The sequence below is a fragment of the Pongo pygmaeus genome, chromosome 5, assembly GCF_028885625.2.
Source record: "Pongo pygmaeus isolate AG05252 chromosome 5, NHGRI_mPonPyg2-v2.0_pri, whole genome shotgun sequence".
NCBI classification, from domain to species: domain Eukaryota; kingdom Metazoa; phylum Chordata; class Mammalia; order Primates; family Hominidae; genus Pongo; species Pongo pygmaeus.
This window is the reverse complement of record NC_072378.2, coordinates 64,149,441-64,170,668: the sequence shown is the minus strand read 5'-3', so window position 1 is coordinate 64,170,668 and position 21,228 is coordinate 64,149,441. Positions and strand designations below refer to the sequence as shown.

Genomic DNA, 21,228 nt, shown 5'->3' with positions numbered 1-21,228 from the left:
ACTGGAGAAAAGGTGACTGTTGTTATGTTTAACAAAGAGACTGGTGGCATTTTGTCCCTGCCCTAGAGATTTGTGGAACTTTGAATTTGAGAATGATGATTTAGGGTATCTGACAGAAGAAACTCCTAAGCAGCAAGGCATTCAAGAGGTGACTTGGGTACTGTTAAAGGCATTCAGTTTTATAAGGGAAGCAGAGCATAATAGTTTGGAAAATTTGCTGCCTGACTATGCAATAGAAAAGAAAAAACCCTTTTTCTGGGGAGAAATTCAAACTGGCTGCAGAAATTTGCATAAGTAGCAAGGAGCTAATGTTGATGCAGAAGACCATGGGGAAAATGTTTGCAGGCCATGCCAGAGACCTTCACAGCATCCCCTCCCATCACAGCCCTGGAGTCCCAGGAGCAAAAAATGGTTTTGTGGGCTGGGCCCAGGGTCACCATACTGTGTTCAGCCTAGGGACTTTGTGCCCTGTGTCCCAGATGCTCCATCCATAGCTGAAAGTGACCAAAGTACAGCTCGGGCTGTGGCTTCAGAGGGTGGAAGCCCTAAGCCTTGGCAGCTTCCACATGGTGGTGAGCCTCTGGAGGCACAGAAGTCAAGAAATGAGGTTTGGGAACCTCTGCCTAGATTTCAGAAGATGTATGGAAACTCCTGGATGCCCAGGCAAAATTTGCTGAAGGGGCGGGGTCCTCATGGAGAACCTCTGCTAGGGCATTGTGGAAGGGAAATGTGGGGTCAGAGCCCCCACACAGAGTCCCTACTGGGTCACCACTTAGTGGAGCTGTGAGAAGAGGGCCACTATCCTCCAGATCCCAGAATGGTAGCTCCACTGACAGCTTGCACCATGTGCCTGGAAAAGCCACAGACACTCAATGCCAGCCTGTGAAAGCAGCCAGGAGGGGGGCTGTACCCGGCAAAGCCACAGGGACAGAGCTGCCCAACACCATGAGAACTTACCTCTTGCACCAGCGTGATGTGGATGTGAGACATGGAGTCAAAGGAGATCATTTTGGAGCTTTAAAATTTGATTGCCTCGCTGGATTTTGAACTTGCATGGGCCCTGTAACCCCTTTGTTTTGGCCAATTTCTCCCATTTGGAACAGCTGTACTTACCCAATACCTGTACCCCCACTGTATCTAGGAAGTAACTAGCTTGCTTTTGATTTTACAGACACATAGGTGGGAGGGACTTGCCTTGTCTCAGATGAGAATTTGGACTTTTGAGTTAATGCTGAAATGAGTTAAGACTTTGAGGGACTGTTAGGAACACATGATTGGTTTTGAAATGTGAGGACATGAGATTTGGAAGGGCCATGGGTGAAATGATATGGTTTGACTGTGTCCCCATCCAAATCTCAACTTGAATTGTATATCCCAGAATTCCCACATTATGGAAGGGACCCAGGGGGAGGTAATTGAATCATGGAGGCAGGTCTTTCCTGTGCTATTCTCGTGATAGTGATTAAGTCTCATGGATCTGATGGGTTTATCAGAGGTTTTTCCTTTTGCTTCTTCCTTATTTTTCTCTTGCCACCACCATGTAAGACGTACCTTTCGCCTGCCTCCCATCATGATTCTGAGGCCTCCTCAGCCATGTGGAACTGTAAGTCCAATTAAACCTCTTTTTTTTCCCAGGGTCTAGTTTGTCTTTATCAGCAGCATGAAAACAGACTAATACAGCCACTAAACATACCCAGAAGCAAAGCCAAATGATCTTACTCAACATACATCATAGGCACATCCTCAAGAAGATTCCCACCCCAAAAAAATAAATTCAAGAATAAGAAGTATTTCTTCAGATGAGAAAAAAAATCAACATAGTAATACTGGATCTTGAATCCTAAACGAAATGAAATGTTGGGATGCTGGATAAAGAATTCAAAGCAGGTCTCTTACTCCACCCAGAGCTTGGGGTCCATCTCCACTTCTCTGTGTCCTCCGCTCCAGGAGACCCAGATGACTGTCATAGTCTCTGTTGCCTTGTGACCTGCAGGTACCGGGATGTCCATAGCTAAGATGGCAGGACACCCTAGAAGCCAAGGAATGAGTTAGAAAATACATTTAAAGGGGTGTTGGGTCAAGATGGCAGACTAGAAGCAGTGCATTTGTACTGCTATCAGGGAGAGGAAACAAAAGGGCCAGTGAATACTGACATTTAACTTATCCTCTATTTTTTCTGGAATTCTGCCATTGGGATTCCTCTCATTTTATTGACTAATATATATCCTGAGTCCTTTATATCTCCTTAAATATTTTGTTGTATAGTAATATTTATACTAGCTTTTTACTTGTCTTAAAATTATCTAGCTGTAATTTTAATGTTTGGTAAAATAATACTTAGATGTCTGGCTCTTTTCATACTCATTTATTTTTACATTTACATTTGTACACAAACTCAACAGTCTATTTTGTACTAATTCCTTTTTAAGTTTTTCTTATTTTTAAAATTAGTTCTTCAAAACCTTAGTATTTGCGGGAACTTGTGTGAATTAACATAATATCCTTGTCAATGAGAAACAAGCAGAAGCTTCCCTGGCTCAGAGGAAAACAATGTATGATATTGGTTTTTCAATTGCTTGTGTGTGAACACATGTATGCATATGCATGTGTATGTGTGTGAGAGAGGTGAGAGAGAGGGAGAATGGATATATTTTTCATCACCCCAGTGAATAATGGTAGCAACAGGACTGTTGATTTTCCTTCATGAGCCCTCAGTGTTGCATGTCTCTGAAATTCCAAATTCTGCCAGTGTCTTTTCTTCTACCCCAAACACTCTTTGATGGAAAATTGGCCCAGCCTTGTATTTCAAGCAAGTTTTTTTTTTTTAATTTTTGTTCTTGTTTTTTAAATCTTCTACTCCGAGAACTATTTTTGTGCCATTTCTGCTGGCTTACTCCAGCAGCAGGCACCTACCTGCTCTTCATATCTGCTCTTATCTTGGTCTTTTCACAATATTTGTCATCTCATTTTCTTTTGTGCTTTGGCTTGGGATTATTGATAACTGTTTTATTGAGGATGAAGTTTTATTTTCTGTTTCTAATTTTCTTTGTCACATTGAGTTAGATTCAGAGAGACACAGGCACTGGTGACTTCACTTCATACTTTATAAAGATAAATCTCTTCTACTTTGAATTTATCCTTTCTTTCCATGAGCTTGAAGTTCTGGCTTAGTGAATTTTAAAGGCTTTTTGAATATCACTTGGACTCTGGCTTGACTAAGTACCAGGAACAGTCTCATCAAGAAGCAGGATCATAGATAAAAAACTTTCCACATAACCCCTGTGAGACAGGTGACCCTTTAGCGACATTTTTAAAAATAATTATTTTGCTTCTCTTTCCTTCTTTCCATTTCTCTCTTATCTCTGCTGTCCTTATTTATTTCTATAGTTCCATCTGTTTTATTAAAAAAATAAGTACAAGACAATTTGAGTGTTATTTAAATTTTTAAGGAAGGACATGTTCTATAATTTTAAATTTTAATAAAATAATGGGTTAATAATTCTGTATGTGGAAAGATATGTTAGTGTTCATTTTCAATAGGTTTATTTTTGCATATTTTTACATTGGCTAATTGAATTTATGTTACATTTCAGAATTAATGGTGTTATATGCATATAGTCTGAACTAAGTATGTGTGATTAGTAATTAGAGTATATATTTTTAATACATGTTACCCCTAAGGAATATGAAACAGATATAGCATTTATTATAATGCCAGTCCTAACAAAAAAAAAAGATTATTTTTTTTCCTCCTTGCTTGTAATATTTCCATATGCATAAAAATCCTTTGGCTTTTGCTAGCTCAGTTGATTTTCTTCTGAGACTTCAAGTGTAATGCTTATTAAACTGGGAGTTTAAAATGTTTCTCCATATGAAACACCTGACATGCTGAAGATTTATGAATTATTTTGTAAAATGTTTGTAAATTTGTTTAAGTTCTATATCTTAGTACTTTGCTTATGTAACACTCTGTATCCTGCTTTTGTATTTAAAATTCTGCCTCCTACTCAAATTGTACCTGAAAGAATAAAAATATATGTTTAGGTATATGGGATTTTTATACATTTTAAACTGTATTTGAAAGATTATATATGCATTTTCAAGTATAATTTGAATACAATGTGTGGGTATAGGTATGGATATTATACTTGCATATACACATGCAGACATACAGTTACATACATTTTTAAGCATTGAAAAAGATGCAACTACGAATTCATCTGAATATATAAAGCATTATATTTAAAAGCAGACTTTGACTTGCCACAAAGATCCTTTTTGGAAAAAAACAGGAGCCAGAAGTAATACTTACTTGCTCAGAAACTGATTCATCATCAATTTTCTGCTTACACACACACACCATCAAGGAAAAAATAAAATAGAAGAAATTAAAGACAGTAACTTAATCTAGGTTCATGTTCAAAGCTAAATCACATAATTGTTCATGTTACTCATGTTTATAACACTAGTCGTTTTCTTGACTCAACAGGTAAACTTACAGAATAGTAGCTTCAACTATCTTATGTAGTCAGCCTTTTTTGAGCAAGTGTTGTCTTTCAGCTTTATTCAAGATGTTGTTGAAAGATTCATCTAGGGCTTGTTGTAGGCTTACAAAAAAATCTAAATTCTGATCATCCGAGTGGTAAAATACCCCATTCTCATGGTTTCTGTATTATGGCCACAATGACAAAAAAAAAAAAAAAAATGAAACTAATCTCACTATATGGCATCTCACTATACGGCATTTATTTGGCTTTGTTGTTCCAGTCCCAGATTCAAGTGTATTTAACTTTGGGTATTCTTCAAAATACAGCATGAGTTCCATCAGATTTACCTCAGATTTTAAATATGAATATACTGGAGGCGTGACCCAATGCATTATCTGCCTCTGCTTGTCTGGCATTTTAGCTTTCTTCTATGAAACGAGGAATATTCTGAATCTTGAAAAAGCCTTGAATTGTTTTTTAGAAATACTGACCTACAAAGCAGCTTGAATTAAATAACTCTGAAAAAGATTATTGATCAGTTGTCTTCTTACATGGCACAGGAGATTAAATCATATAGAAGATTGGAAACAGATAATTTGAAGAGAATTATATCAAGGAATTATCCAAACAGTTCATTTACATCAAAATTCATGTTGTATGAAACATATAGATTATAATTCTTCCAACTGAAATAATTGACTTATAAATTATGTGTATAAATAGATAAATTATATTTATCTTTTTGAAATATATTTTTTGAAAAAATATATGAAATGATGCTTGATGGCCTAAATAGAAGAAATCTTTTTTCTATTAATATTAAAACAGAAATTCTTGAGTTCATTTAGAATACGTACTCCATAAACTTCCCTTCACCCTCAAAAAAAAAAAAAAAAAAAAAAAAACTTAGAAAAGGAAGGTTTGCCCAGCCTGGCCAACATGGTGAAACCCTGTTTCTACTAAAAATACAAAAAATAGCTTGGCGTGATGGCAGGCTTGTAATCCCAGCTACTCGAGAGGCTGAGGCAGGAGAATCGCTTGAATCCAGGCAGCAGAAGTTGCAGTGAGCCGAGAACGCACCACTGCACTCCAGCCTGGGCGACAGAGTGAGACTCCATCTCAAAATAAATAAACAAATAAAAATTAAAGAAAGAAAGATTCGCTTACTATCTTGCTTACTATCTATCCGACCACATGCTTACACTAATCTGCCTAGTAGAACTCTTTCCTGCCTATTTCTTTTCAAAGAATCTACATATCTATCTAAGATTCTATAAAATACTGCAGAATATCACAATGAAGAGGATTCTATATATTTCATAAATTTATATTTCAGTAGAGAAGGCCAAATTTAAATTTATTTATTCCTAGTAATATTTGTTAGAATGGTTCTTGAATTTTTATTGCATGCCTTGATTTTTCTAGAACTCCGTATTTGAATTTTTAATACATGCAGGATAGCATCTGAAATCATGCAATTTATTTGATTTAAGTTGTTACCTATTAAGCATCAGTACCATCTTATTTTCTTCTATTTCCATCGTTGTCATCTGTCTCTTACCTGATGGCATCATTGTCTTTCCAATAGTGAATGTGAAGCCCACTGAGTCCTCCTCACTCCTCACTCTGCCTCATCTGCTTACTAACCATTATCCAAATTTTCTCTGTCCTACATCAGAAATATATCTCAAATCTGATGTACTTTATTACTCCCTTTGTGTAGTACTCATAATCTCTTATCAGTAATGAAACAATAGCTTCCTAAATGATCTTCGTGCTACCAAGCTGTCCCTATGTTAATCCATCTACTGGATAACAATTAATGTTACTCCCAGGCTTAGAAACAAACAAACGAACAAACAAACAAACAAAAAACCCTTAAATATCTTCAAGGGTAAAGTCAAAATTCCTTAATTTTACTTTTCTTGTTGTTGCAGTAGTTTTCACAATCCTCAGCAACTTTGCCTTGCTATTACTGTTTTGAGGCTACCTCCTCACTTTCATTTTACCCATATCAATCTTCTCATATGTTTTTACATACTAACATTTTCAGGCTGTTATTCAAAGTGGTCCTTAATCTTGTATTCCATTTTTAATGTTTACAAATATTTTTTAAAATAGACTTTTCAGTCTAAATGAGCTAAGTGATTTTCCACATTTATTTCCAAGAAGATTGCAGAGATTAAGAGTTTAGTAATGTTCATGTTATAATTCGGTATGAATATAGTTTTGTTGATGGTATGTACACCTAAGGGTATAAATAGGTTAATAGACAAAACAATAAAATAAGGAATGAATTATTTAATTTGGTAGCTCATTTAAAAAAAAAATTCTTCCCTTTCCTATGTCCCCAATTTGTAGGACACTAAAAAGGTAACAATACTATTTTAATATTAACAGTCATTATTTCTTTTTCACCTAGCAGTTTTGGTTGAAATTTTGTGTTTCATATATGTAATGGTTGCAGGAAATAATGAACTAATTTTTAAAATTAACACATAAAAATTGTGTATATTTATGTTGTATAACATAATGTTTTGATACATGCATACATTTTGAAATGTGTAAATCAAGCTAATTAACATATGCATTACTTCGCATAGTTATCTTTTTCATGAAGAAAGCACTTAAAATCTCTCTTAAAAAATTTTAAGTGCCTAATATCTTGTTATTAATGATAGTCATGATCATGTACAATTGATTTGTTGAACTTTTTCCTTCCATCTAACTGTATCCTGTGAGCACCATCTCCTCTAATCTCCTCCACCTCCCAGTAGCTGATAAACAACATTTTATTGTTTGCTTCTATGAGAAGTGAACTAATTTTTATAAGAAAATATTATTTTAAACTGCATATACTCTTACGTTTATATTAATAAATTTAGAGCCAAAAAAGCCTATATGCCTTAATATACAAAATATATTCAAACACAGATACATATTGCTGAATGATCCTTTGTCATTACAAATAAATGTTTATGGTAAGGTTAACATATAGAATACTTAGTGATTAGAAATTGACATTTATTAAGATTTTTGAAGCTAGTGAATTTTGTTTTGTTTTTTTTTTTGAGACTAAGTCTCGCTCTATCACCCAGGCTGGAATGCAGTGGCACAATCTCTGCTCACTGCAGCCTCTGCCAGCCGGGTTCAAGCGATTCTCCTGCTTCAGCCTCCCAAGTAGCTGGGGCTACAGGCGCGTGCTGCCACGCCTGGGTAATTTTTGTATTTTTAGTAGAGACAGGGTTTCACCATATTGGCAGGGATGGTCTTGATTTCCCGACCTCGTGATCCACCCACCTCGGACTCCCAAAGTGCTGGGATTACAGGCGTGAGCCAATGCACCTTAATGAGTAGAATTTCTTCCACTTTTTAACAATGATAACTACTTTATTTTCTATTATCAGCTTTAGTACTTTAAATCAGCATTTAAGATTTGAAAAGTTGTCCTTAGAAGTGTTCAATGAATTTAGGTTTTCTCACACTAGAGAAAAGAGCAAATTAGAATGTATTAACCTATCTTTAGGCACGCACTTACTTGTTTTCAAGTGTTTACTACCAGAAATTGTACACTCAAAAAGTCATACAGTATGTGCTTTGCATTTTTTTTAATCCATAAAGATTCTGCTTCTAGCTGTGAGTTTGAAAATATCTGCCTGGTTCCACTAAATCCTGAAATTATATCATGGTGCAAACTTAGAATCTGATTGAAGCCCTCACATAAAATATGTTTTCCTTTTCCCATCCATCAAAGACTAGCTTCTCTGACATGTGCGGAAGCAGATTCAAATATGTAAACCTGTAGGTATGATTGTTAGTCACTAGTAGTGACTTTGTTCCTCGGAACTTTATTTTCTACAAAACATCCATGTTATCTCCATAGGACTCAGCCTTGGCATTATCAGTCCTCTTGACATACAGCCACATTCTTTCCTGAGGATTTGATCCTTGTAATGACACCACATGAGGTCTTAGGCCACCTGTTATGTGAGAAGATAAAACAAACCTTCAGCACATATGCCAAATAGGCAAGAATTGTCGGTTTTTCTTAGGAAACTCTTTTAAATTAACCAAGTTAAAATTATGTACTCAGAATACAATAAAGAGAAAAACATAAATACTTGTGCAATCCCCTCAGGACCTGTGATCATGATGTGGTAGTGACTATGATTTTAGAAAGTATTAATTCTCTAGCTTGTCTTCTCTTAAAATTGCCATAGTATATTAACTGAGTCCCATTATATGACTGAATAGTTATATTTACAGTGATATTATTTCAAGCAAAATAAATACACTGAAGTTGTTTTCTTAAGACTGGGTAATACACAATTTTAACATTATTTCACAAAACGTTTAAAGAAATGATACTAGATTTAAAGCATGTATAAAAAAAGAAAAGAAAAGAAAAGAGAAACAGGAACTTGAGAGGAGGAGGTCTGGATTCTAAGTTCCATTTGCTTAACCACATGACTTAGGATACATCACTGTTATCCTTTGAACTTCCACCTATCTCATCTGTAAAGTGAGAAAAAGAATATCTCTTCTACATTTTTCAAAGCTTTATTGAAAGTATCAAATTGGATAATATATTTGACAGTTTTAAAATGTGATGTGATGACCAAAAATTAAAAAGAAGTACTACTAAAAGCTAAAGAAATATTCATTGTTGAGATACACATTGTATTTAGGCTCATAGGTCAGAAAATGTATTCTTAAAACTTCTGTGACAGCATCTAGTAAACAGTGTAGGTGGCCAGGCAATGCAGATTCCAGGTACTATATACACTTTTTTTTCATCATATCATTTAATCTTTACAACAATTCTCTGAGATTACCAATTTCATTAAACTCTCTGATCCTCAACTTCCTAAATGAAAGAGTGCAGATAAGTTGATCTGTTTCAACACCGAAGACCTTATATCAATTCTTATAGTATTGTCAACATTTATTGTGTTGATATGATAATGTGGAGATTCAGATCATTCTTACACATTCAGAAACCAGAAGTTTAATGGTGGAGGCAAACCATGCAAATGATTTTAACACTAGATAGTATATATGATGAGTTCCTAAAGTGTGTGGCAAGCAAATTTTAGAGCAAAGTGAAATAATTTGTAGGATGAGTAAATAGGTTAGTGTATAGTTGTTTGTTTTGTTTTGTTTTTTTTAGATACTCAATTTCAGTAATGGGATATAGGAGATAAAGACTTTTTAAAAAAGCACCTTAGAAACTTTTATAAGTAAAAGGATGCCATGAAAATTATATCAGAACAACAAACTGAACCAAGTCTCTCCAGGCAAACTAGGATGGAAAGTCACCAAAATAATTAGAGCATTTTGATTTTGAGAAGAAAATAAAATATTAAGTAAATAACATACCCTTAGGTATATATTTTTTATATTGTAAAGGTATGAATTGTTTCAGTCATAAATTTTGTCTTGTGCAAGCATAATTCACAAAGAAATGTGCAATTATCATGATAGCAATTACTTTCTGCCCACAGCCAACTAAAAAAAAATTTAGACAGCTGTGAAATCCACTGGCTTACAATGCATTGGATTTAAACTTATTGAACTAGTAAACACTTTATTAGTCAATTATGTCTAATACCATTTTGCCAATTATTCATTTTGGTTTTTATTTCAATGGTAACTATATCTATTTAGAATTCAATTATAGATGTTGTTGCAAGTCATTTGTTCAATTATCTCCTCCGATATATTGGTATTCTATGTATTTATAATTATAAAAGGGCCTTGATATATCTGGGGCTTTGAAACTGCAAATTAGGTGACTCTTTTCTTTCTTTCTTCTTTCTTTCCTTCCTCCTTGCTCCCCTCCTTTTAGTAAGATATTCTGTATCATTAAGTAAGTTACATTGTTTCAGCACTATGACTTTTTTCAAGTTATCTTAAGAATCTAATCTATCAGTAAATACACTTTTTGAAAATAATTGTTCTAATATTTCCTGTGCTTGTTTCATGATTCATAACTTGCATAATAGTAAAGTTGCTCAAGATTTGGAAATCTACCTTGCCCACAAATTGACACAAGTTCTCTCTTTGAACACACCTACAGTTTGTGATTGATTTCCACTTACCCAGCTGATGGACTACCTCTCTATCTCTCTATTTGCATTTACTCTCTATCTGCAGGCTTCACTATAACCTTTCCATTTCCCTCAAATGGACACTTTGTGTGTAAAACCCTTTCCCCCTCCTGTCTGCTAGAATTTTGTGTGTAAAACACTTTCCCCCTCCTGTCTGCTAGAATTTTTCTCTTCAGAGCAGACTAGCCTAGTTTCATGGATGATGACTGGCCAAAGTGGTATTTGAAGATAATGACAGATACTGGATGGAGGACTAGACTGAGCTAGAAGCCTGTGATACACAGATAACTTCCAAATTCTTTATTTTTCATTTGTTTGCTTTCCCTTCAATTATCCCACATTATTCAAATATTAATACGAATTTAGTTCAGCCCACGGAAAGCATTATGGAGATTTCTCAAAGAACTAAAAATAGAACTACTATTTGACCCAAAAATCCCACTAATGAGCATCCACCCAAATAAAAAGAAGTCATTCTACCAAAAAGACAACTTCACTCATATGTTTATCACAGTGCTATTCACAAGAGCAAAATCATGGAACCAACCTAGCTGTCTATCAACGGTGGACTGGATAAAGAATATATGATGCATATACACTGTGGAATCCTACAAACCCATAAAAAGAATTAAATCATGTCCTTTGCAGCAACATGGATGCAGCTAGAGGCTATTATCCTTAGTGAATTAATGCAGAAACAGAAAATCTCATACCATGTTTTCTCACTTGCAAGTGGAAGCTAAACAGTGGGTACACATGGACATAAAGATGGAAACAATAGAGGCTGAGAACTCCAAAAGTGAGCAGGGAAGGAGAAGGGTAGAGGGGTTGAAAATCTATTTATTGGGTTCTGTGTTCACTATTTGGGCAATGGGTTCAACAAAAGCCCAAACTACAGCATTATGCAATGTATCTGTGTTACAAACCTGCACATGTAAGCCCTGAATCTAAAATTTTTAAAAAAGAAAATATATTTTTAAAAATGCATTTCAAGTGATTCAACACACACACACACACACAAAGCCAAAAACAGATGCTTAACATAAAGTAACACCTTGTTATATACTCCGGTGATGACAAGAATTTCACATATTGCTAAGGACGCTGAATTAAATAGCATTTAAGGCTTATAAATAGTGATCTCATCTGTAAAACTTATTTTATATTAAATAATTCACAGGAAAATTTTGCTCAATTGGTAATTTAGCTCAATAGTTGTTCTCTGACATGTCTCAGAGGCCTAACTATGTTAGAAATTTGCTAATGCTTTTAAAATCTTATTTCAGCCAATGTGGTAAGTTTTGTGGTAATATACATTATATTGTCACAGGAAATTAGGCAGACAATATTTTAAAACTATGCATTATTTATTAGTCCTGTTATAAATTTAAAAGCACCACATACTATTAGTTCAAGGGAGTAATTAAAAATACAAAAAAAAATTTGAAAAAGAGTTCACACTTCTTAAAATTTTAATATTTTATTTCAGATGTGAGTGTACATCTGGATGGACTGGACAGAACTGTAGTGAAGAAATAAATGAATGCGACTCTGATCCATGCATGAATGGAGGTCTTTGTCATGAATCTACCATCCCTGGACAATTTGTATGTCTGTGCCCACCCCTTTATACTGGACGATTTTGCCACCAACGCTATAACCCTTGTGACCTACTTCATAACCCTTGCAGAAACAACTCAACATGCTTAGCTTTGGTAGATGGAAATCAGCATTGTATTTGTAGAGAAGGTAAGAGCTGATATGGATTTTAATGGTTTTAAATAATTACTTAATTAGTTTGTGTATTTATTGTGCCTATGGGATGATGGCCTCCTAAAATGGGTTGGAAAATCCTATATACATTGTGGGTAAGGGAGTATCTAACTTCAAATCCAGTTATAAAAATATATTAGAGAAAGGCACCAAAGGAGTTAATCTAAGAATTAACCATTGGGAAGAGGGAAAAGAGTGAAGCTTTATAGCTTTTTGGCCCTTTTTTTTTTCTTTCAGAAGTTGTCTCTCCTTTAATAACAGTTTCTCTTTTCTGAACAATCCTGTTCATGTAGTGTTCACGACAATGGCAGTTAGTTAGAGATGGACATAGCTATAATTGGGGGTAATGAAATGCCCTATTGTACATTTTCTTCTGGAGCTATCAAAATATTACTTCTTTCTATTTAGATTGTTTAGTTACAATCACATAACTTTGGTGGCTACTTTGTCTCATGAGAGAAATCCTATGCAAGAAAGAATGAGCAGTTCAAAAAATACTATTGGAGCTCCTGGATCCAGCCATATCTGAAGCCAGGATATTTCTGGCTTTCTGGGTCATATCAGCCAATAACTCTGCTTATATCATTAAACTTTCTTGATTGGGGTCTCTTCATATGCAAGTGAAGAAAGTCTTATTAATGCACAGTGGTTTAGGTACATGTTCACTGTTCGTGTATCAATGGCTACTCATAAGCAATTACCGTCTTCAATGGAAATGCTTCTGCTCCAAAACACATGGCCAGTTTTCAGAATAACTAGATGTGTCATAAGCATACTATAAAAAACACATGGTGTTTGGAGGTCCACCACGGCAATTTATTTTCTAATACTCAGTGTGGTTTCATGTTTTCCTGCCTCTCACTGGCCCTTAAGGGAGTCTCTTTATAATAAGGATATTACTTATTTACTCTTCTGTTCAAAAAAGTCAGCTTAGATGACATTAGTTAAACAGATATCTTATTCAAAGCTATTTCCATTTGCTTTTGCAAATCCTCTAAAACTTCCTTAAGATGTTAATGTTTTTTAAGGATACTGAAGCAAGTCCTTGAACCTGTATACACGACAGAAACTTCTGGGCCTTCTGAAGGATTAAAACTAAAAGCTAGAAAGCCATCAGTAATTGATTTTGCAAAAATAGCATGGGCTTTATAGAGCATATGAGAGAATATTTTCAAGAATGAGACAGGAAAAACAAGATAGAAAAGAAAAAATGAAAAAATACAAGGGGAGCATTTGAAGCCCAGAAAAATTTAGTAATTATGAAGAACATAATTCAAACAAGTAAACAGTTTTCCTTTCAGCAAGCACTGAGAGTGAAACTTGTTGAAAATTATTCAATATCAGTGAAGCTAATTTATTTAGTAGAAAAATTCTAAACATTCTACTATGTAGAATATTTTACTTAGCCTACTTACAATTCTAAGAATGTAAGAAATATATTATTATTTCTGAGAATATAAGTAGGCTAAGTAAACTAGAAAAAAAATCTCAGAATATAAATATTTATTGAGGAGGCCATAGTATATTTACCCACTTTAGATAAACCTCCTTTGTTTTCACCAGAGATAATTTTCTGCAAAGTAGGCATTGTTTTCAAACCTTAATATTTTAAAAATTCATTTGCTATTTATAAGTGCATTTAATAAATTTATAAAATATAGTGATATTTCTTTCCTGCTATGGGGTTAGGGAAAGAAAGTTTGGAAACATTTTAAAACCCTCTAGTCATATATTGAATTAGTAATAATATCTGCTGTCCCCTTGAACATTGACAAGGATGTCATGGGGAGAATTTAGATTTCACTATTATTAAATAAATGAAATCTTATTTCCCCTTAGTATTTTATTATTGTACTTAAGCCAAATCAGAGCTTTGGCTAGAGTGGCAGGTAAACACAGTGAATTATCTGTTTATTCCTTTGTGATTGTGATTCAGTACAAAGAGATACTTGAAGTGCACATCATTTTTTAACTAATTTGCATCTATGTTTTTCTAAACCTAATTGTGGAGTATGTTTCTGTAAATCAGATCTGAATACTGTAATAATGTGTCTTTAGTAGTTTTAAGTTCTGTAGCAGATGAAAAATTAAAGGCTGTAACATTGCTTTTAAAAACCACCTCAGAAAATTCAAAAGAAGTTGATTATGCAACATTTTAGAAGCTTTGACTGGGTTACTTTAATAGCTTTATTTAAAATAGGTTCTATGTCAAAGCCAGTATATTGTTTTTAAAAGAAAATATTTTATCAAATTTAATTCTCACAAGTATCAACATTTAGAACTACAAAGAATTCCAAGACTTAACATCTACAAATATGATTTGGAAGCTCCACTGGATCTCTTTGTAAGTTGTTGGTGTTTGTCAATTGACTAAAATAGGACAGGTCATAAGAGTAGAAATTTAAGGCTTTAGGCTAAGGATTCAGCATATGTATTTCTGAATTTGTTTTCACAGTTTCTAGTCAGTCTGTAGTGTCTCTCACTAGATAAATATGAGTATAGGTAAAATTTCAGCCAGAGTAACAATGCGACTGTATGTTAGATAACTATGTTAGAAATGACATTCAAATTCAGTCTGAAGGACCAGCAGGTAGAATAACTGATAATTTTGGGTTTATGACCGACTTCATGCTTAGCAGGTAAGCTATTTTGGTTAGTGTGATTGAAATATATAGTAAAAAAAATATATATAGTAAAAATAATCTAATCCTTTTTGCAAAGTAAGCTACTTAAAAAACTATCAGTATAGTTAAGCACCAGAACTATTGTAACCCTGCTTTGTGAGATAAATAAAGGACAATGCTTCTGTCTTCTGACTAAAACTGAGGTGATTAATTGGGTCTCTATGAATAATGAACATTTTCTACAGGAAAATGAGGAGGCAAAAGAGCATGTGACAGTAATAATTCAATATGGTTATTTTATATAAAATCTTATTAGTTTGGCACAATATCTGTAAGAAAATAGGCACAATATCTGTAAGAAATTAGCTTTAATAAGTAGAAAAATAACACATAGGAAGGTACATTTTATGAGATTTCTATAAACAAATGGGTTTTATTTCTGACACCTCAATAGTGTTAGCTTTGATTATTTAGTATGTAATGAATTTACACACCTAGAAATTTATTTTATTGTAACCAACTTTTTTTTGCCTCTATAAACTGTACTCCATACACAAATACATGTCTATCTTGTAACTGCATGTTGTTAGTGTTCTAGAAATTTTAAAAATATTATTAACTGATTCAACAAACATATTGATTTCCTATGATGTGTCAAGTCTTGAGATAGGTTCTGGAAAAATTAAACATGGTGAAGATATGCCCTCAAGGAATTGAAAGTTTAAGGGAGAGACATACCAGTTAATTAACCACTAAAGTACAATGCAGTAAAAGCTTTTGATAGTGACAGGAGGCAGCCAAATGCCTAGACAGATAAGGGTGGGTACCCGGAGAAACATCACCTCCAAGCCAATGACAGTTTAAAGCTTGAAAGCAAGCTATAAGTTAAATTCTCAGACAGTACTGAGAACTTGTCTTCCTGTTTGGTGCACTTTCCTCTGATTGATCCCCACCCTTCACCTATTTTACATATACCTGCCCTTTCCTAATTGGTTTTCCACACTGTTGTACCCACCTTCAAGTCTTGTCTTCATTTTAACTTTTGCACACTCACAAACCAATCAGCAAGCACTCGCCTTCCTGTGTCTATAGAAACCCCAGACTCAGTCAGTAGAAGATGAGATGGGGGACTTTGGGGAAGAGACAGCCTGACTTCAAGTTGTACAGGAAGACGACCTGTCCTTCTTGTACCCTCTTCAGCTCCCCTCTCCTCTGAGACCTGTTTTCATCACTCAATAAAATTCTCCACCTTCACTCATCTGCATGACCTCATTCTTCTTGGACACTGGACAAGAGCTTGGGACCCACTGAGTGTGGGTACCCAGAAAGGCTGTCCAACCAGCCCTTTGCCCTCCCCGGCAGAGGGCAGCCACCGCATGTGACGAAGCAAGGCACCAACTGAGCTGCTAACACGCTGCTGTCTGTCAATGGTGGAACTAAAGGAGCACTGTAAAATCCCTTCTGGGGCTTTAGTGTCACCATGTTCCCCCCAAGGCACCCTGTGCCACCATGTTCCCCCCAAGGCAACACACCTGGTGAGGCTGGGGGCCCGTGTGGAGCTTGCTCCTGTTTTGGCACCTTGAGTGGCCAGCCAGGTCCTGCACTCGCTGGCATATGTGCTACCTCCCCCAAAAGCTTGAGCATAATGGACCAAGTAGATGGGGCACCCCTCCCATGAGTCTGCCAAATGGGCTGAGAAAAATCCTGCATCACTTCCACATTTATGCCAGAAATATGCACAAGGGATGACAAATTGTGGATACATAACACTGCTTTCTCATTTCTGTTGACAACTTTTACTTATGTTCCACATGATTTATAAGAGAGTCTCCAGCATATGAAGCCTCAGTTGCCCACAACAATTATGTGCTCATTAAACCACTCCCTTCCCTGCTTTATTTTCCACTCCCTTGCAACAATTCCTGGGATCTTGGATCACCTCTCAAATAAACTACTTGTGAGAAAGTCATTATCTCAGATTTTTTTTTTTTTTGGAAGAACCCAAGCTAAGACACATAGTAAATTCCATCCCCCTGGTAACTATGATTTACCTAAGTCTGGGCATGCATGTGACTGGAATATTGGCATTCAGACCCCTTCTTTAGAGTTGATGCTGAGAGAAGAGGCCTTCTCTTTCTGCCAGATGTTTTCAATCAGTACAGTCAACTACTATGTTCTCTTCATGTGGAGATGATCTGTATATAGTAGGGTAGAAGTGTTTGGGGAAGGAATCCTGGCAGAACTTACAGTTCTTTCTTCAATTTTGTGAACTGTCTGGTATCCCTCTCAGCTGGGTTACCAATATATCTCACTTCTTAACTAAGTTCATGTTTTTATTTATGTTGTTTATGGCCATTAGAGTAATGGCTAAAACATATAGTGAAGGCAAAGAGTTAATTAAGTGGGAAAGGTTGAATAAACTGGTTTCAACTTCAAGCTGGCAGAAATCAAATATAAAAGATATCACTTGAGGGCCAGGCACAATACCTCACACTTGTAGTCCCAGCACTTTGGGAGACTAAGGCAGGAGGATTCCTTGAGGCCAATAGCTCCAGACCAGCCTGGTCAACATAATATCTCTACAAAAAAAATAAAAAAAATTAGCAGTGAGTGGTGGTTCGTGCCTGCAGTCCTAACTGCTCAGGAGGCTAAAGCAGGAGGGATCACTAGAGCAAAGGAGTTTAAGGTTACAGTGAGCTATGATCACACCACTGCATTTCAGCTTAGGCAACAGAGCAGAACCTAGTCTCTAATAATAAAAAATAATAATAATAAATACCACAAAACCACATGAAGATTAAGAAGGTAAAGACAACTTCAAATGAAATGCATGAGAATGTGTGCGTTTGTAGCATACAGTAGAATTATTATGTTAGCACGTGTGTGTCTAACCTAGAAATATATGTCAAGAATTAAATAATTTCTTTTCTAATGTTCTTTTTATGAATGGTTCTTTATCTTTCTACTTTGAATTACTCCATTTTCTCAGTTTATAGGCAAAAAATTACCCTGTCAAATACTTCTTAATGTAAAGAGCTTAGTTTCTAAAATAGCTACTTTGTATGTCTTCAAGGTGAAAGGAACAGAAGTTTCTTTAAATGACAGGATTAAAATGTGGCAAAGATGCTTGCAAGGAGCTGTAGTGAGAGCAGAATCGTATCATTTACACGTGCTATTGATTTACAATTAGGATCCTATGCTTGATGGAATTGTAGTATCATGGGAGACAAGTAGTTGCATTTAAATGTGTCTATTACTCCAGTATATATACTATCATTATGTTAATTCCACATTACCTAAGGTACACAAGTACAAACAACAAATAAATGTGTCATTTGACAAAATAGTTTGTATAAATTAGAAATTACTCCTGCTGACAATTAAAAACATGTACCCATGTTGTAGCACATACCTATTAAGGTTAATAGCTGTAGAAATTTGAATTTAGAAAATTCCTTAAAGAAAATACATACATAATTAAACATAAAACATGTTAAATATTTATTACATTCTAAAATATTAGCTTTTCTATTCTTTTTTTTTAAGTTCACTTTAAAAATAGGTGTTAAAAATCTTATTAGGGACTGTTGGAGATATTAGTTCTGTATATTCATATTTCATAGTTTTTAAAGTTAAATTTAAAGAATTTCTTATATTGGTTAATTATTTTAGGAAATGTTAATATTTGAATACAAATATTTTTAAATAAAATAATATTTTTTTAAAAATCTGACTTGCTAAGAGAAACTTCTGAGGTGTTTTTTTGTTTTCTTTTTATCAAGCTTTTAAATGCAGAGAGATTAGATTATTTAATTAAGAATAAATAGAAATAATACATTTAATACTTTTGAAAGAAAAACATTTTTAAGCGTTTGAGTTTTTATTTAAAAATATATGATTTTTAACTACCTTGTGTGAATTCATGCTATGGTATACACTAGTTTTTTTTCCCTATTTACATTCATTTCAAATTACTCCAACTAATACCAATTCTGAAGTGGAGATTGTTAAAATATAGTCCTGAACAATAAAATGCTGTATAAAATGATTTTTATGAATATTTCATTATTGTACTCTGTTCCATACATTACCTTCTAGAGCATAAAGTGCAAAAAGGCTGAATTTGTTAGAAAAGAGAAAATATTAAGTGATTTTAAAAAATAATACCTACAATCCAGACTGATTTAGATCTTACATTTGAGCAGTAGGTTTTAGAAATTAATTTTGTGTATTTTGGAGGAACGAGTGCAGAAGTATAAAAATATCATTTACTAACAATTCATGTGTATTTGTTATAGCCATACACAGACGAGACAGTGTAAGAAAAGGGTCAAGACAGTATCCATTTAAGAAGCTTCACTTTTATGGATGTAAAGATCCTCCCTGCAGTTAACAAAGTACGGTCAACCGAATAGTTCTGAGTAGGAATAAAGAACAGGGGAACAGCATAAAATTAGTAATAATAAACTTTCTGTTTGGACAGTTTCTTACCTGTAACTTCATATATTCAAAACAAGTACCTTTCACAGAAATGAATATCAACTTCTAACACTAAGGATTATAGAATATGTAGTTTGGGATTAAGTATACAGTCATGTATTGCTTAAAAATGGGGATATATCCTGAGAAATGTATCACTAGGCAATTTTGTTGTGTGAACAACATAAAGTGTCCTAACACAAACCTAGATGAGATAGCCTACTGCATTTATAGGTCCATTATAATCTTTATAGATCGTTGTCATTAGAAATGTGGTCTGTCATTGACCAAAATGTTGTTGTGCAGCATGTGACTGTATGCATACTTCACTCTTAAAATCCCTAAAACATAGGCTCTCCCAGCAAAGCTTTGCTTTATTTTGAATGCCATCCACGTGTTATTTTTTCTCCCAATGTCTACTGCATTTCGGCAATCTCATTTCCACAATTCATTGACATATGTTGTTAGCTGGTAACAAAACTCCATCTCAGAAATGTCAAACTTAATGAATACGACAAAATCACAGGAAACAAGGTTATCCTGTGAGCTACCCAAGGTCCTGGGCCCTGAGTGTTCTGATTCACCAGCACAGCTGAAATCATGGAGGCTCACTGGTGCTTCTTTATAGCCAGTCAGTGCCCCTGAGTTCCACTGCCTCAAAAGAACATTTCTAAGAATCATTTTAGTGTCAAAATGCCCTGCCTCCCAGAGAAAACTAACCAGACTTAAAGTAGGAATGGTGAAATGCACTCAACTTTCTCAATTTTTAACTTGTGAAAAATCTAACCTCAATCAAAGACTTAAAGAATTAAACATCTTTTGAAAATAGAATCTAAGTTGTTTATATCTGTACTATGGCATTTACAACCTAGATATAGAAAACAGCAACGGTGATTGAAGAATGATGAAGCATGTTGAAACAATTACAACTTGCTCACCTAAAATGAGGAGAGCCATATTAACTTGGAAGTAATTCATTTTAATTTTGTTTCTAAAGCTGAGGATACAACATCTAGCGTATGAACAAATTACAAAAATGTAACTTCAGAGATTCATTTGCAGGCTCTGAGAATTGAGTAAGAAAAATAAGGCAAATTAAAAATATTGCTTGTCCTGAAGACTACCTGGTCTGCTAGCCACATAAGTATGGTAGCTTATTTACAATTAGTGTTTCATAGTGTGTGATCATTCCATCTTTTAAATGTTAACCTATCATTGTTGTTGTGTTTTAAATAAATTTCTTTTAGATATCATGTAGTTTCTTCTGTTATTTAGTCTGCCTCTACCTTTAAATTGGCATTTTTAAAAATCATATTTAATATAATTTTTGATATGTGTGGCTGTAAATACACCTTCTAGCTATTTGTTTTCTATTTGTTGTATCTGTACTTTGTTTCTTTTTCTTTTTTGTTTTCTTTTGGATTAAGTAACTTTTAGTTTTCCATATTATATACTACCAAAGAGGCAGCCAGATTTTATAAGGTGTAACACCAAGCTCCCTGTTAAATTGCAACGGGAGGCAGGTTTGCAGTTTGATCCAATGGTAGACACCACAGAGAATGGCATTGACTGTGGCATGGTATGATATGAAAAGATGAAGTAGGTCAGTCAATTCCGTGTCCTATCGTGGGAATCTGAGTGAGAAAATACTGAGGGAATTTTTCATTGAACAGTTGGTGCTGAAGCTGAAATGTCGTAACATAGACATAGAGACCAAGAAAGCTGTGCTATATCACTCGCATGCTAACATTACAA

The 21,228-nt window shown here is 34.6% G+C and overlaps 1 protein-coding gene across 1 annotated transcript in view; it reads left to right on the top strand.

Annotated features, from left to right (window-relative positions):
- Positions 1–21,228, top strand: part of LOC134739782 (protein eyes shut homolog) — a 203,377-nt gene that overhangs the window by 135,376 nt on the left and 46,773 nt on the right. The window contains exon 4 of the mRNA XM_063666926.1: positions 12,087–12,346. Coding sequence (XP_063522996.1) covers positions 12,087–12,346 — 260 coding nt within the window. The remainder of the gene's footprint in view (positions 1–12,086; positions 12,347–21,228) is intronic.